Genomic DNA, 16,774 nt, shown 5'->3' on the forward strand with positions numbered 1-16,774 from the left:
GGCCTCCCAAAGTGCTGGGATTACAGGCTTGAGCCACCGCGCCCGGCCTCCATTTGCTATTTATATTTGTATGTGGCATGTGAGAATTCCATCCAAGACCACAAGTAGGCTACACAGAGAATGAGGGAGATGGCAGGTAAGGGATATGACCTACATCACTGGAAGAAGAAATGAAGCTAGAGACAGGAATGGGAAAAAAACCAAAACCCTTGAATTCTAAGACTTTGGGAAACCAGGAGATTAAGACGAAGAGTTTACCCCTCCTTTTCCATGACCCAGTGGAACAAAATAAAATCTTTCCTCATGTGACACACACAGCCAACAAAAGTCACTGCTGGGAAGGAAGATGACCAAAACCATCTTCATTTTGGGGTATTCAGAATTAATGACTGCCCATAGGATCTGGGAGAGGCAGGGAGAAAGCTGCACCCACCCTGGGCCCTGATCAGCCAGCCTGGGAGGCTTTGACCAGGAGGTGCGGCTGTGTGACTTCATCGTGTAGCTGCTTTCCTTGCTCAAGGATGTTAAGCCAGGGATGAATGCTGTCTGGGATGTGGGGTGTGTGGGGATAGCAAGCGGCTGGCTTCTGGGCCTGCCTGAGGGAAGGCCTGCTCTCAGCAGGTTTGCTCCTGGGGGAATGACTCAGTGACCCACATGACAGGTTCATTACCACTTCTCTGGGCCTCCAGTGCAGAGCCATGTGAGGATCTGTGAGACACCCAGGGTGGCAGGAAAGGTGGGCACAGCCACACAGCTGAGTACACATGCAGCATGAAGCTGCAGCTGTCTGCTCAGCCCTGGGCCAAGTCTCCCGGCCTCAGCCATCCTCATGCACCCACCCACCCACGCTGCCCCGCTAGCAGCTACCACATAAGGACAGTTTGGGATGTATTTGGGGATGTGGGCTCCACTCCATCAGCAGCCACAATGCCTGGATACATACTCTGTGCAGACTCTTATCCTTCCTGTGCTCCCTCCCCACAACAAAGCCTCAGGAGCCGCCTTCACATGGGAAACCCTCTGAAGGCCATGGCCATGACTAGAACCCAGCCCAGAGGTGAGTGGGTCACTCGCTGGACCTGCCTTCAGGGAGCACCATAACCAGCAGTTCTTCAGGAGTGAACAAATTAACTTTTGGGAATTTTGGTTTCCATATTTATAAAAACAAAAAGTATCACCTGTTGAGTCAAACCCTCCAGGTTACAGCTGAGGTAAGAAAAGCATGCTTTTTGCCCTAAGACACTGGTAGGCCCGCAGGGCTGGTTTTGTATTTTGCAATTAGGCCAAGCACTGTTCCCCAAATTAGTATCATTTTATCCTTCATGTTGTGGGGATTATTGGTAAGAAGTAATTGCAGGGGCCATAAGCTGGACCAGATGCATGTGGAAGAGAAATAAAAAGGAAAGAAGGCAGGCCTGGGAGGGAGAGTGGAGGAAAGTAGAGAGAAGGGTGCGGGGGTGGGGGAGGGGACCTGCGGGAGCATGTGTTTCAGCCGAGCCCTGGGACCCCAGGCGGCCACCTCAGGCTGCCACCTCAGGCTGCCCTGGGGGAGTCCCTCTGTTACCCAAGCCAGGCAGATGCCACAACTCTGCCCAGAATAAGAGTCAAATCAAGGGACTGTACCACCATCTGGCATAAGAATGATAGAATCCCTTTAGGGAGCAAACAGAAAATAACTACAAAACAAAAGAACCCAAAGGTCACCAAGTTGGAGGCAAGGCAGCTGCAAACTTCCCAAACCACAAAACAAGACCCTTTAAATATTCAGAGTGACCACTGACAGCTTCATACCTTTGCCAACATTCCGTGGAGGAAGAGGGGGGGCGCTGGTGGTGCTGGGGGCTGCAGGCTGGGCGGGAGGCGGGCTGCCGCTCAGGATGGCTCCATAGGTCTCATTCTGCAAAATGCTGGGCATGAAAGCCCTCTGCTTGTCCTTGGCCAAGTTTGCAGCATCTCTTGCCAAAGACACAGCGTTAGACTGAAGCTGGTTGGCTCCCAGCTGGTAGAAGCTGATGGGCCGGTCTTCCCGCCGGTTGGGACTAGGCTGCAGGAGAATATCGGGACAGAGGCGTGTGAGATGCACTGCTCCTGGTGATAACATTCAATGCGGGGTGGAAAACCTCACTGACACCAACTTTGCTGGGCTTGGTACCATCTGAGCTCTCAACTGTGGCCTGAGAGCTGCAAGTTGTATGAGAGCTGCAAGAGTGAAAATTCACTCTTCTTTGTGTCTCGTGAATGAAACACACACTGATATGGTTTGGCTTTGTGTCCCCACCCAAATCTCATCTGGAATTATAATCTTCACATGTCAAGGGGAGGAGGTGACTGGATCACGGCAGCAGTTTCCCCCTGCTGTTCTTGTGATAGTGAGTTCTCACGACACCTGATGGTTTTATAAGGCAGTTTTCCCTGCTCTTGCTCACTTGCTCTCTCTCCTGCCCTTCTGTGAAGAGGGTCCGGCTTCCCCTTCCACCATGATTGTAGGTTTCCTGAGGCCTCCCAGCCATACGGAACTGTGAATAAATTAAACCTCTTTCCTTTATAAATTACCCATTTTCAGGTATTTCTTTATAGCAGTGTGAGAACAGGCTAGTACATATACACACAGCAAAAAAGCCATGAATTAAAAGTTAAAATTCTCCATTCTGTGATGTATTTAAAATACAAGCTATTTATCTTATTAGCCAATGTTATCTCAACCTAAGTCAGCATTTTTCCTGAATTTCCCCTTCCTAAACATGCTTTCTTATGTTACTCCACAAGGTAGCCAGCTCTGGCCAGCCTGCTGCAGTCAAACTCCAACAGCTACATGGTTCCTTCCGCAGAGATCAATGTTTTCTTCCCTTATGAATAGGAGCTCCTGAGATTCTTCCAAATCAGGGTTAACAAACAGTGGCCTGTGGGCTGCCACTTGTTTTTTGTCAGTGAAGTTTTATTGGAACATGGCCATGTCCTGTCATTTAGATATTGTCTAAGGCTACTTTTGAGCCATCCTGGCAGAGCTGAGTAATTGTAGCATGGACGGTGATACTTTAGGCCCATAGAGCCTCAAGTATTCACTATCTGGCCCTTTAAGAGTTTGGCTACCCTGCTCCACCTGAAGGTCATGTGCTTTCTTGGTAGTGAATGCATGCAATGACGACTCAGGCAACTTAGATCTAACTTCTATTTCAAATGCCAGCTTCATTAAACTAGATATGATGATGGTGAGCAAATGACTCAACCTTGCTGACCACATTCTTTACCTGTTCAATGGATATAACAAGTGCTTCTCTAGCACAATGCCAGGCGCTTAGCAGGTGCTCAGTATGAACTGTGGCAGCCCCGCCTCTCCCTCACAGGACCACTAACTCATTCTAGGTTCTGGCCAAACCAATGGTTCAAACCCAGTTCAGGCGTGCAGAACTAAGCATCCAGTGTTTCTTCACACAGATTTCTAAATTCCAAAGCCCAGGGCTGAAAGGATAAACCATCCCTGCTGCTGTCTTCTGGGAATCAGGTAAGTGGCGTGGATGAGTCTTAGGATTCCACACCACCCCCTGCTCTTGTGCTTTTCCTTGAACTATGCAACATGCTTTGTCACTGCTCATAAAATAGGAATGTGGCGTGTGACAGCCTGATAAAGAGGCATGCTGGGGCAGATTGCTTCCAGCTTTTTTTTAAGGCAGGTCAGTATGAAATTAGTTGACTCTTCTCACTTTGACACTGTTTTGTAGCTAACTCAGTGAAGTAATTTCCTATTCTGTATTCTAAGAAGCAGTAAGTACAGATGTTAACTCCATAAGCAAAAACAGTCCGATAGGTTTCAGAAATGCCATTTGATATCCTCAGCAAACATCAGAACATTAATGGATTACAGTTTAAAAAAAAGCTAAACCACGAAAATGTGTTTAATGTGGCATCTGGCACTAATTCAACACAGGCTACATTCCAGGCATGCCTCAAAGAACCATGCTGAAGGAGAGATGGAAGCGGGTCGCAGTTAGGAGTCAGGGCTTTGGAGGCACACTGCCTCAGTTTGACTCTCAGCTCTGAGTCCTGGGTGAAGGCAGTAATCTTCCTGGGGGTCAGCCCCATGTGTGAAGTAGTGAGTATGGTGAGAAGGGAGCTGGAGGAGGAGGCAAGAGCCTTTGTGCAGTCCCAAGGCTGCCTCTAAATAGTTGCTTCACTTTGGCCAAGTCAACTTTTCTCTTGAGGCTTCAATATTACCAACTGATAAAGGAAGGGGTTGGACCCAATGAGCTCTAAAGGTCATCTGATGATTTCAGCTGACATTTTTTAAGATCAGCAAGGTGAATGTGATCATGTAGACTGGGGGAAATCTGGCTCTTTATGACGTGATTCCATAGCAAGAGAGCTTCCTCTAAAACCCAGTGGAATCAAAGGCCCCCCTCCCTCCCATCCCACACCTTTCTTTTGTAGCAAAAGGCTGCCTATGAGTACATAATTAGCCATTCCTTTAAATTAGTGGGTATAGGAACTGGGAGACAGGAGATGGTAGTGGGAAGGGTAAAACCAAAAGCCTACTGAGATCAATGAAAGCAAAAAGCAAGCTACATTTTCTTTTCTACAAAATAGCTCTCTGCCTTAATTACAGATTAGGACCCACACCACTCTGGATGAAGCTGATCAAAACTCTTAATGGTTGGCAATCTGGCACAGACCTGCAATTTCTCATCCATGTCGTCATCACTTTCATCCAGGTCTTCATGGAGTAGTCGCCATTCATATTCAACATGAACGTGAGAATTAAACCTTCCAGATAAGGCTTGGGTCAGCTGAGAGAACAGAGGGATGGTCAGTGCCGCTGTTCATATACTCGGCCATGCACCTGGACCCACTGAGGTATGCAAACAGGAGCCTGCCTTCTAGTCCAAGGCAAACTCACAGAAATCTCTGGGTCTCAGGTGAACCTCCTCCCTGCCCCCACCACTGCCTGATTCACAGGGTAACCTTGAAACTCAAAACCTGGTAACCCCAGACAGGGCTTTGTAAGCTGTATTGGTTTTCTTTTTCTTTTTTTTTTTGGGACGGAGTTTCGCTCTTGTTACCCAGGCTGGAGTGCAATGGCGCGATCTCGGCTCACTGCAGCCTCCGCCTCCTGGGTTCAGGCAATTCTCCTGCCTCAGCCTCCTGAGTAGCTGGGATTATAGGCACGCGCCACCATGCCCAGCTAATTTTTTGTATTTTTAGTAGAGACGGGGTTTCACCATGTTGACCAGGATGGTCTCGATCTCTTGACCTCGTGATCCACCCGCCTCGGCCTCCCAAAGTGCTGGGATTACAGGCTTGAGCCACCGCGCCCGGCCGGCTGTATTGGTTTTCATCAATGGTTCCCGGCTCGTAACTCTCATAGCCCTTGTTACAGTCTTCGGTTATAACGGCGGGTGTTAGGCCGCAGGAGACAGAATCTCTCTGAACTTCTCGGCAGGACTCTAATCTTCCCCCGTTTTCGGACTGTGGGTCTTAAAATCCTCCCCAGAGAGGGTGTCGCCCTACATCCTGGGGGAAGAGATGTTGACATCATGAAGCTTCCATAGAAACCCAAGAGGACTGGGCTCTCAAGCTTCAAGGTGGCGAACCACACAGAGGTTCCTGGAGGGTGGCGCCCAGGGAGGGCATGGAAGTTCTGCGTCCCTTCCCCCACGCCTCGCCCTATGCGCCTCTCCATCTGTATCCTTTGCAATATCCCTCATAATAAACCAGTAAACACAAAGGTCTCCCCGTGTTCTGGGAGCCACTCCAGGAAATTATTTAAATCCAAAGAGGGGGCTGTGGGAACCCCAACTTGAAGCCAGTTGGTCAGAAGTTCTGGAGGCTGACTTGTGACTGGAGTCTGGGGTGGGAGACAGTCTTGGGGACTGAGATCAGTCTGTGGGATCTGACGCTACCTCCAGGTAGATAGTGTCTAACTGAACTGGAGAACAGCCAGCTGATGTCTGCTGCTTGTGAAACTGACTTTGCAAGGACATGATAGTGAGAAAAGTCTAGGGTGGCTGACTCCCATCTTGCTTCTAGCCCCACAGGCTAGCTGTCCTTGCTCATTCCTGGGCACAGACCACGCTAATCAAGGGAGGAATTTAGTTTATGGTTTAAGTTTGAAACAAGGATGATAATAGTCCCTCCCTAAAATTGACTTCCTCCTTCTTAGGGAACTTGAAACTGCATTTGTAAGACTAATAAAAGGCCACAAGATTAGGATTATGGGAGGGGTCTGAATTCTGCTAAAATGTAGGTGCAGCTTGCCCTTCTATTAATGTAATTGTTTACCATTCAGTGCAGTGGATGGTAACCCTACCTCCCAACTGTAATCCCAACATTTTGGGAGGCCGAGGCAGGAGGACTGCTTGAGCAAGAAGTTTTGAGACCAGCCTAGGCAACATAGCGAGACCCCATCACTACAAAAAATTGAAAAACAGCCAGGCATGGTGGCATGCATCTGTGGTCTCAGCTACTTGGGGGGCTGAGGTGAGAGGATCGCTTGAGCTCAGGAGTCTGAGGCTACAGTGAGCTATGAGCACGCCATTGCAGTCCAACATGGGCAACAGAAAGAGACTCTGTCTCTTAAAAAAAATTGTTTACTGCACCAGAAGCCAAGATATTTGTGACTTCCCCAGTTGCTCCTAAAGATAACATATCCTAAGATTGATTTTTTGAGATATTTTTCAGCCTTTTGCATCCTGGTGACCAACTGACTCCACTGAACCTGACTCATGGCTCAACTAGTCTCGTGGCCCCCACTGAGAGGATGCAATGGCTGCTTCTCACACGCTTATGATTTCACCCTCGACCAATGAGCAGCACCCGTTTCCTAGCCCCCTTACCCATCCAACTATCCTTGAAAACCCTAACCTCTGAGCCTTTGTGGGAACACAGCTGAGTAATAATTCCTGTCCACTGCTGGACAACTTGCCATAATTAAACTCTTTCTCTACTCAATAACACTGTCTCATGAATTGGGTTTATCTATGCAGCAGGCAAGAAGAACCTGTCAGGTGACTACACTTGGTGTGCGGCGTGCTGTGGGGGAACCGCATACCTTTGGTCACAGCAGTCTGCTTCTGTACTGCTTGCTGTGTCAACAGCGTCAGTGTAGAGCAAAAACACAGCTAGAGAGTTTTCCCCAAAACAATGGGCAATGGATATTTGAGAGCTAAAGGATACTGATCAGCCTGCAAGTATCCACACTCCATACGGGAGCAAGCTCAACCCCAGGAGAATAAATGTGCTCATTCACTGTGAACTCAGCCTTTTCAACCAGGATGAGTGAATTAAATGCTGTAGAAAATTATCTGAGTGGCCATTTTCTCAATTCTCTCAAGGAAGGTAGATAGCTAGTTCCATTCTAGATGTGCAGAACAGAAGGTAATTCGTTATACACTATGGGTGTATTAGGACCTCAGGGCTTAATTTCCCCCATAGCCAGATAGTAGCTACGTGACCCTGGGCAAGTCACTTAGGTTTTCTGTGCCTGTTTTCTCATCTGTAAAATGAGGATAACAGCAGAAACTATGTGGTAAGGTAGTTATGAAGATTAAATGAGCTAGGTCAGGTGTGGTGGCTCACACCTGTAATCCCAGCACTTTGGGAGGCCAAGGCTGGTGAATTGCTTGAGGTCAGGAGTTCAAGACCAGCCTGAACAACATGGTGAAACTCTGTCTCTACTAAAAATGTAAAAATTAGCCGGGCGTGGTGGCAGGTGCCTGTAATCCCAGTCATTTGGGAGGCTGAGGCAGAAGAATTGCTTGAACCCAGGAGGCAAAGGTTGCAGTGGGCTGAGATCATGCCACTGCACTCCAGCCTGGGCAACAAAGTGAGACTCCATCTCAAAAAAAAAAAAAAAAAAAAAAAAAAAATAGATTAAATGAGCTAGTGGATGTGCAGTGCTTAGAAACAGTACCTGTTACTTTATACCTGTAGAGCATTTACTATTAATAGTTCTTTTGTCTTCCCCTAGACTGTGGCGCACTGGCATAATCATGGCTCACTGCAGCCTTGAACTCCTTAGCTCAAAGTGATTCTCCAACCTCAGCTTCCCAAGTAGCTGGGACTGCAGATGTGTGCCACCGCATCCAGCTAATTTGAAACTTTTTTGTGGAGATGGCGTGTTGCTGTTGCTCAGGCTGGAGTGCAATGGTGCCATTTGGCTCACTGTAGCTTTGAACTCCTGGACTCAAAGCAATCCCCCTGCCTTGGCCTCCCAGGTAACTGGGACTACATCCAGGCATGCTCCACCATGCCTTGCTAATTTTCTAATCATTTGCAGAGACAAGGTCTCTTGAATTGCCAGGTGTCTTGAATTCCTAGCCTCAAGTCATCATCCCCGCATCAGCCTCCCAAAGTTTTGGGATTACAGGCGTGAGTCACTGTGCCGGGCCTTAATAGTTCTATTTATTGAGTGCTTACTGTGTGTCAATTGCTTTACAGCATTCGACAATAATTCTCACAACAACCTTATATACTGGTATAACTGACTGCACTTTAGAAATAAGGAAAGAGCCTGAGAAAATCTCCTTCCCAAGTCACAGTAGGGGAGGCCATGGCAAGGCCGGGGCTGCCCGGCCCGGTGGGCTCTTTCCACTGTCTACACTGTCTTTTGTTCCAGAACAGGAAAAGATGGTGTTGAGCAACCCACATGACCTGGGGCTGAGGACCAAAGAAGGGAGATTGGCCTTGATGTCCTGCCAAGTAGCGAGCAAGGGAGGCCAGAGAACAGGCCCCTTTGGCCTGTTCCAGTTGCCCTACCACACCATGATGTTATCAACAGTCAACCAGCAAACACTGACTCACACCCCGTCTCACTACAAGGGGATGGCTCCCCCAGGCTCCCCTATAGACTCCCTAGCATGCTTTCTCCAAGGCAGGCTGATTCTGGGCTCATCCTATCAGAGACACTGAGCTCTGCTCAGGACACTGGTTCACAGCAAACCCTGCCCAAGGAGGGCGGGCCTGGCTGTCCCAGATGGGTACCCCACCCTGTCCTCGTGGCAGGACACTCACCAGCTCCTCACAGTGCTCGTGCTTGAGGCGCTTGGCAATGTCCAGCGGAGTCTCTCCTGACTCATTGGCTAAAAGTTAAGGGTAAGCAAAGGAGGCGTTAAGGCAAAGGCCTGACATCCAGTACAATTTTTAAAAAGAAACAGTAAGGCAGCACCAAATTAAACTGAATCTGGTTAATGAAATCCACGGTGAGTTTGACCTAGTCGAGGCTACGTGTGTCTTGTAATTATATAGAACTACAGCTGAATATAGGAAGTACAACTTTAAAAGACAAGGTTTGAGTTAATCAAGAAACTAAAACTGGCCTGGCACAGTGGCTCATGCCTGTAATCCCAGCACTTTGGGAGGCTGAGGCAGGTGGATCATTTGAGGTCAGGCATTCGAGACCAGCCTGGCCAACATGGCGAAACCTCGTCTCAACTAAAAATATAAAATTAGCTGGGCGTGGTGGCATGCTCCTGTGGTCCCAGTTACTTGGGAGGCTGAGGCAGGAGAACGGCTTGAACCTGGGATGCACAGGTTGCAGTGAGCCAAAATTGCGCCACTGCACTCCAGCCTGGGTGACAGAGCAAGATTCCATCTAAAACAAACAAACAAAAAAATGAACAAAAACCCCTAAAACTGTTTAAGTAGCCATCTAATTAAAATTCCAATTCAAACTGTAAGTCATTGAATAAAGTGATTCATCATAAATCTCTAACAACACTGCATTGGAATGTAATAAACTTTTATGCTTTCTCTCAAGTAGTTTATAAGCTTGAAAGTGTATACTTTCTTCTAAATAAGCCTCAAGTCAGTGAGGTCTGATTATTAGTTTTTTAATGATAAGCATGGCTCTCAGGCAGATGTGTGTCTTTTTTCTATTCTTTTCTTTTTATTTAACAGTCCTTCAAAAATACTTCCTCCTGAGGGGCCAACAGCTGGATATCCTCAGGGCACAACTGTGCCTTTGGCTGGGGTCCTTGAAAGAGGGAGGGACTGGGGCCAAGTAAGAACCAGGGCCCTTCATGGAGGACACAGGGGTGCGAATGAAAGGAGGGTGCGGTAAACAGCATCTCCCACATAATCCATCTAAACCCAGAGCCAAGAAAGGGGTCAAGTGTGGCCTCAGGTGGGGGGTGAGAAGGCTCAGCGTGTGTGAACAGGTCAAAATTCCCCAACCTTGTCCCAATTCACCTGGCATCTGTGAGAGCTACAGGGCCCACCCTTTGCCTATCTTATCATCTGTGAAATGCCTATAAATGCACCTGAAGTCTAAGTAACAGATGGTGAGCGCAGCCTCTGGAACAGGCAGGGAGAAGCCCTTTCTTGTTAGTGGTAGGTTCTCCTCCTTGGCACTGACAGGAGCCCACAGGGCCAGCCCTGTTTCCAATAGCAGTGTGTGGATGGCAGACAGGCGGTGGAGGCCAGTGTGCAGCCGAGCCCGGCCCTGGGACTCGGGCCCACTCACCTATCTCGATGGACGCCTTCCCCCGTAGGAGCAGCTTGAGGCACTCAGCGTTGTCAGTCAGGCAGCAGTAGTGCAGGGCCGTGCTGCCTTTCCCTGTCTGTTTATCCAGGTTCCCACTGCCCGAGCACAGGAACAGAGAGAGAGCACAGTATGTCACAGGCCACAGGACCAGGAACTGCCCAGCAGGGAGCCTGGGGCACATGCACAGGAGAGGCAGACAGTCCCCAAGTGAACAGTTTCTCTAAATCATCCCCAAGGTGGTGGGACCTGGCACCTTCCCTGCCTATGTGGCCAGGGAAGCCTTAGCAGAAGGCAATCAGGGAAATAAGATTATGGTAGAAGAGGTCAAAAGGGGAGAGGGCCATCCCTGCTGCTGAGCATGTGCGGCCAAGGCAGGGGCAGTGCAACACCGGGTGAACCAGAGCCCCAGCATCCTTCTCACAGCACCCCTGGCTGCGCCTAAGGGCTACTGTGTCCTGCTAGGCTGACTAGCTGTGCTGGCTGCAGGGCCTCTGGGTGCCCGTGTGACTTACTCATCCTGTCCCACGGAAGGATGGGGGCTGAGCTTTTCTCTATCATTATTTGATATTCCTTCCAGGAAAGGAAAAAGTCACTTTTCCGAAACCCAGAGTCCCCAGGCTCCTCACCTGGTTCACTCTGGGAATACCCTCTGAAAGCAGGTTAAAGGGGAATCTTGAGATTTTCAAAATTTCTTTCAACGTATCACAAGACCAGGTTATCCAAAACAGGTGCACAGGCCTGGCAGACATGGGACAGGCCTTCAACCCTAGCAAGCATGGTCAACGTCATATACTGACGAGGGACAGTGAGCTTTGTGCCCATGCACAAAGTGGGGACAGAAAGGCAACTTCAGGAGATGGCACCTGCTGCTTCCGTAAGAAGGAAAGCAGTTAAGTTTTCAATTTAAAAAAAGGAGCTTCTTTTTCACCAAACTGGGGACAGTGTAGGAGCTTCATTTTCAGAATTCTCCCCTACTTTTGTCCTCCTTCCACTCTGAAAAAAAAAAAAAAAAAAAAAAAACTTGGACTTTCCTTCTCCTGCCCCCCTGAAAATGTGTGTGGAGGGAGAGGCATCATGCGGCTATCAACTAAATGTTTATGGACCTCCTGCTACATTCCAGGAGCCACGCTGGCAGAGGATGGGAGCATCAGTGGCTTCCACCAAGAGTCCAATGAACTCAGCCTCCTCAGGAAGAAGCTGTAGGTTTTGGGGCTGACCACCCCACAACCCCCTACTTTCTGGCCATTTCTTCACTCCTCTGCTCAGAAATGGGAGGGAAAAGCAGAGGACACGAAATGCAAACTATTCCATGGCTTTTGCATTTTGGAATTTTCTATTTCATTTGAAGCAATTTCTGTGGCTTTTAACAGCACCTCCTCCTCCAGTACACACATGGCCCAAACCATGATCAGAGAGTCAAAATAAACATTGAGGGGTCCTGAGGTCCAGCCTTCAGCTGCCAGGCAGGCAACACATATGACTGAAGCAATATGTACTAAACCACAGGGACTCCCAGACCTGCGGTAAACTGCCTGTGCACATCTCTAAAGGCCATTTCTAGTCAAAGCATAAAAACAACTTCTCGCCAGGCGCGGTGGCTCAAGCCTGTAATCCCAGCACTTTGGGAGGCCGAGGCGAGTGGATCACGAGGTCAAGAGATCGAGACCATCCTGGTCAACATGGTGAAACCCCGTCTCTACTAAAAATACAAAACATTAGCCGGGCATGGTGGCGCGTGCCTGTAATCCCAGCTACTCAGGAAGCTGAGGCAGGAGAATCACCTGAACCCAGGAGGCGGAGGTTGCGGTGAGCCGAGATCGCGCCATTGCGCTCCAGCCTGGGTAACAAGAGCGAAACTCCGTCCCCAACAAAAAAAAACAAAAAAAACAAAAACAACTTCTCAACCCAAACAAAACACCCATAATCCAGTGCTACGGTTTCTAATCCAGCTCAGACCATGGCTAATGTGTGGATCCCTCCTTGCCTGCTACCTTCCTACCACTTAGGACACTCTGCTTGGGCAGTGTGATGACCTGGCTCACAGGATGAGGCGAGGACTGCCTCTGTGCACAGAGGGTGGTCATGGGGTCCTCTGACTTCAGCAGCCGTATCTACTTGGTGTCTCCCTGAGTATCAGACACTAGAAGTTGGACCCTGCAATTACCACAAAGGATTTCCAATGTTTTAAAGGATTGCCACGGAGCACCTCACACCTGGCAGTCCTTTTTCTGCCTATAATTCATGCTTAGACCCAAGAAGATTCTCTTGACAACACATCAGAAGTGGTGAAGCAGTGTTTGATTCCTTTCCCAAAAATACCAAGGAGAAAAATGAGCGCCTCCCTTAATTTCAGAACACCTACCTGTTCTGAACTAAAAAGTCTACAATGTGAAGAGAGGTTCGATCCACAGATCTGACTGCAAGGTGGAGGGCTGTTTCATCCGGCTCCTGAAAACCAAACAAAGACATTCTAGAATTCTAATGGGAGCATTCAATTCTGTGTCCAACACCGGTGAAATCGTGTATAACTCTTCCAAAAGCCTTTTATCCTTCCCTTCCAGAAACTTATCTCTAAGATATACAGAATCTCTTTAATCTCTACACAAGCTCTTTGCTCTTGGGAACGTGCAATTTGGAGATTGGTCCTGTTTTTCCTGACTCCATGGGAAATAAATGAGAAGTTCAGGGGTTTCATTTCCAAGTCCTCTTAATCAGCCTAGCCCCAACCCTGCATCAGCGTCATGAGGCAGATCCCTGCCTGCAAGCAAGAATCTTGTTCCAAGGATCCAGAAAGTTCCCCCAGTCTGCCTACAATCCAATCCCTTTACCTGCTCCCTGAGAGTAGATAGAAACATGTGTTTCTTAAGCAGGCTTAAAGTTTTGCATTTACACGTAAAGACAAGGCTATGAATGCTAATAACTGTACTGTCTCCAACTCATACTGGGGATTCCCAACTCCACTGCCTCTTCGAAAAGTATGCTTAGCAGGTGGGGGAGAAGAAATGCACAAGGACTGTTTCAGCAGGTGGGTGGGCGAGAGAACCAGAGGGAAAGGAGTGGTCTAGAGGACAGGAGGTGAGGGCAAGAGGGGGTGCCTCCCAGACCGCCTGCCCCACCTGCTTGGCCCTCTGGCTGCAGCACAGCTCAGTGCTGGGCACCCTCCACCCCGGATGGGTGGGCAGGAGTTCTTTCTGGGGTTGGGGAGAGAGCAGGACCAGCCCAGAGCCTGCATGAATGTGGCTGTCACCAGGAGAAAGATGCTGTAGCCATGAAGCATCCTTGCTGATAAGCAGCCAGCCTGGTCCTGAGATCAGGAGGTTCCAGAGGACCAAGTACACGTCTACAGGGCATTTATGAACCAGAATCTGGACACATGCCATCCACTTGGGTGCTGGTATGTTACTGTAAACCTGTTCTGGCTGGATGCCCACCCTCTCAAGAGAGCTCCCCCAGGAAAGGATGTGTCATGCTCCTTACTCTATTCCCTTTGAGGGGGAGCGCAGAGGGGTGTGGGTTCCAGGGAACCACCTCTCTCGGAGAGCTTCTCTTGTTAAAGTATGAAGCTCAGGTTGAGCCTGCTCAGAGAGGAGGGGTCCCTCTCAGGCTGCCTGGCTTCTGAGACGTCTTCTCCTCCACCTGGGGATGGGCTTTCTTTCCAGAGCTGGCATTACATTTTTGGTGTAAGAATAAACCACTAGGTGGGTACAAAGTTTTTGACAAGCAGAGTGAGTCCTGGAGATCTACTGTGCAGGCTGGTGACTCCAGGTAAGAACTACAAAGTGTCTACTTCCAAAACTGAGTTGATTTTAAATGTGCTCACCATTAAAAATGGATGGGTATGTGAGGTAATGGATATGTTAGCTAACTTGATTTAATCATTCCACGACGTAAACACAGATCAAAACATCACACCGTACCACATAAATATAGACTGAATTATTTGTTTACTAAAAAGAAAAAGAAACCCCTAGTTTATTCTACCCTAGTACCCCATCTGTGCTGTCTTCCTCTGGAGAATTACCCAGCTTTGGTCAGTACTGCTGATTCCACTCTCCTGCCATGGTGCCCCAGTTTTGTTTCTTTTTTTTTTTTTAAGACAAGGTCTCGCCCTGTCGTCCAGGTTGGAATCCAGTGGCACAATCATGGCTCACGGGAGCTTCAAATTTCTGGGCTCAAGCGATCCTCTCACGTAGCCTCCTAAGTAGCTGAGACTACAAATGTACACCACCACAGCTGGCTAATTTTACTTTTATTTTTTGTAGAGATGGGGCCTTGCTATGCTGCCCAGCTGGTCTCAAACTCCTGAGCTTAAAGGATCCTCCCGCCTTGGCTTCCTACAGTGCTGGATCCCAGGCATAAGCCGCTGTGCCTGGCCTTTTTTTTCCCCCTAAAGTAGTAACCCACACTCTTACATGTCCATTGGCCAGTGGGATTTTTTCAGTAAGGTCCACACCATCAGCATAAGCTTGGAGCAATCCAAAAATATCTCTCGTTTTGACGGCCTCACAAAGGCTGTGAAGCTTCGCCGAGTTATCCACGTGCTTCTTCCTTGCGTATCTCCTCTCGATGTACTTGGCTGTGATGTAATCCTTTCTTGCATTCCTGAAACCAAACATAATTGCCTTGTAAATCATGAAGGGCCCCTACACGCTTTCTAGCATTTGTTTGTCTAAGGCCACGTTAATGGTTCCTGCCTCACCTTCCTGGCAAGCAGCACTGGCCCTGAAACACAAAACAGGAGTGGCCACCACGTGGTCCTGCAGTGGCATTGGTCTTCATGGCGACCCCAGGGGAGCTGGCCAGCCTGACAACTACCCCATGTTCTCTCGGCCCACCCGCCTCTCCACCTTGTCTCCCGCCCCTCTCTCCTAAGTGCTCTGACCTCACCACGCTGTCACCCTCACCACCTCCACGCCCTTCTTGCCCAGGTCCCTCCACTCAGCATGCTGTGTGCCTCCTCCTCCAGGAAGGCTGGCCGCCCTGCCCCTGCCCTCCAGGCAGCCCCGGCCCACCTCTGTTCCAACATTCTCTCCCTGAAGGCCTGCCTGCTTGACTGTCTGACAGGCCCATGAGTTCCTCAGGGCATGGACTATGATGTCTCTTTTGTAGGAACATACTGTCTGGTGTGAAAGGCACTATCAGATAAACCAAATGAAATGTCGGTCCTCTTTATGTTCTACTTTCTGGCCTTTATGTGGCAACATACTCAGATTCCACCCCATCCAAAGAACCTAGAGAAGCAGGAACAAAAGGGGGTTGAGGAAGCCTGAGTTCAAATTCCACTCCCACCACACGCTGCTGCTTTGAGCTTCAACAAGTATTTCAACTCTCTAGGCTTGTAAGTTTGACCTGTGAAAGTGCACACAATACATCCTCACAGCAGCATCATGAGACATACATGAGTCAGCTACACACAGTGGGTCCTGGGCTTGGGAAAGACCTGATGAACTTAGAGGGAGAGCAAGAGAAACAGCAGCTCACCATAGAGTGCAAGCATTTTACAATCCCAGTTCTGAAGTCTGAGGGTCACTGCCCAGGGACCCCTTGAATCTTCAGAGTCAGACAAGAATCAGACAAGGGCAGATCAGTTACATCCCTTTACGACACGGCACTGCCTACAATCTGCATGCGGCTGCTCCCCTTCAAGCTGGAGCCCCACACAGTTCCCTTATGACCTCTCTCTCACTCAGCTGACTATGGCAAGGGGCCATGGCTGCTGGAGCAGCTGTTCATTTTTTTTTTACCTGCCCTAAGTCCCCGTGGAACAACTGGCCCCCCCAGAAGGGGTGCCAAGCCCCCCGGGCATGCAACTCGAGGCAGGGAGTGGACTGTGCCTACCCTGGGGTCCCTTGAAGATGGGCCAGCCTAAGATGAGAAGCTGTTACCCCCCCAGTACCAAGACAGAACCAAGCAGGCAGAGGTCTCTTGCCAGCATTTGCCAGGCCTCATATCTGCTTGCCCTTGGGTGCACGTGGCTCCTGGACAGGCTGCAGCATGAGGCTGGCGGGTGCAGCTGGAGAGGAAATCATACCCCAGGGTGCCTGTTCCACCTGAGCTGGCCAGGAAGGACTTCCAGGGGCACCTGGTGAACTTGTGCTCCGGCGCCTTCAACACACTGCCTCCCTCCCACTCCGGCTCCACTTCTGTCCACTCTATGGAGTTCTAGGTTAAGGCAGGTGCCTCGACTTCCCCTGGCACGTGCTCCCATCCACACAGCACTAACCCATGCACTGAGCTCACTGTGGTGCTGGGTGACTTCTGTGTGACACATGTGGTCTCAGTGGATTGCCTCAACAGTGC

The 16,774-nt window shown here is 49.3% G+C and overlaps 1 protein-coding gene across 5 annotated transcripts in view; it reads right to left on the reverse strand.

Annotated features, from left to right (window-relative positions):
* Positions 1-16,774, reverse strand: part of ASAP2 (ArfGAP with SH3 domain, ankyrin repeat and PH domain 2) — a 188,903-nt gene that overhangs the window by 15,419 nt on the left and 156,710 nt on the right. For all 5 annotated transcript variants that reach the window (XM_032294173.1, XM_032294171.1, XM_032294172.1 and 2 more), the window contains 6 exons: positions 14,887-15,076; positions 12,837-12,922; positions 10,454-10,569; positions 9,004-9,071; positions 4,668-4,781; positions 1,792-2,044 (listed from right to left, as the gene is read on the reverse strand). In XM_032294173.1, the coding sequence (XP_032150064.1) occupies positions 1,792-2,044; positions 4,668-4,781; positions 9,004-9,071; positions 10,454-10,569; positions 12,837-12,922; positions 14,887-15,076 (827 nt within the window). The remainder of the gene's footprint in view (positions 1-1,791; positions 2,045-4,667; positions 4,782-9,003; positions 9,072-10,453; positions 10,570-12,836; positions 12,923-14,886; positions 15,077-16,774) is intronic.

The sequence above is a fragment of the Sapajus apella genome, unplaced genomic scaffold, assembly GCF_009761245.1.
Source record: "Sapajus apella isolate SASKATOON/1434 unplaced genomic scaffold, GSC_monkey_1.0 scaffold31, whole genome shotgun sequence".
Taxonomy (NCBI): Eukaryota; Metazoa; Chordata; class Mammalia; order Primates; family Cebidae; genus Sapajus; species Sapajus apella.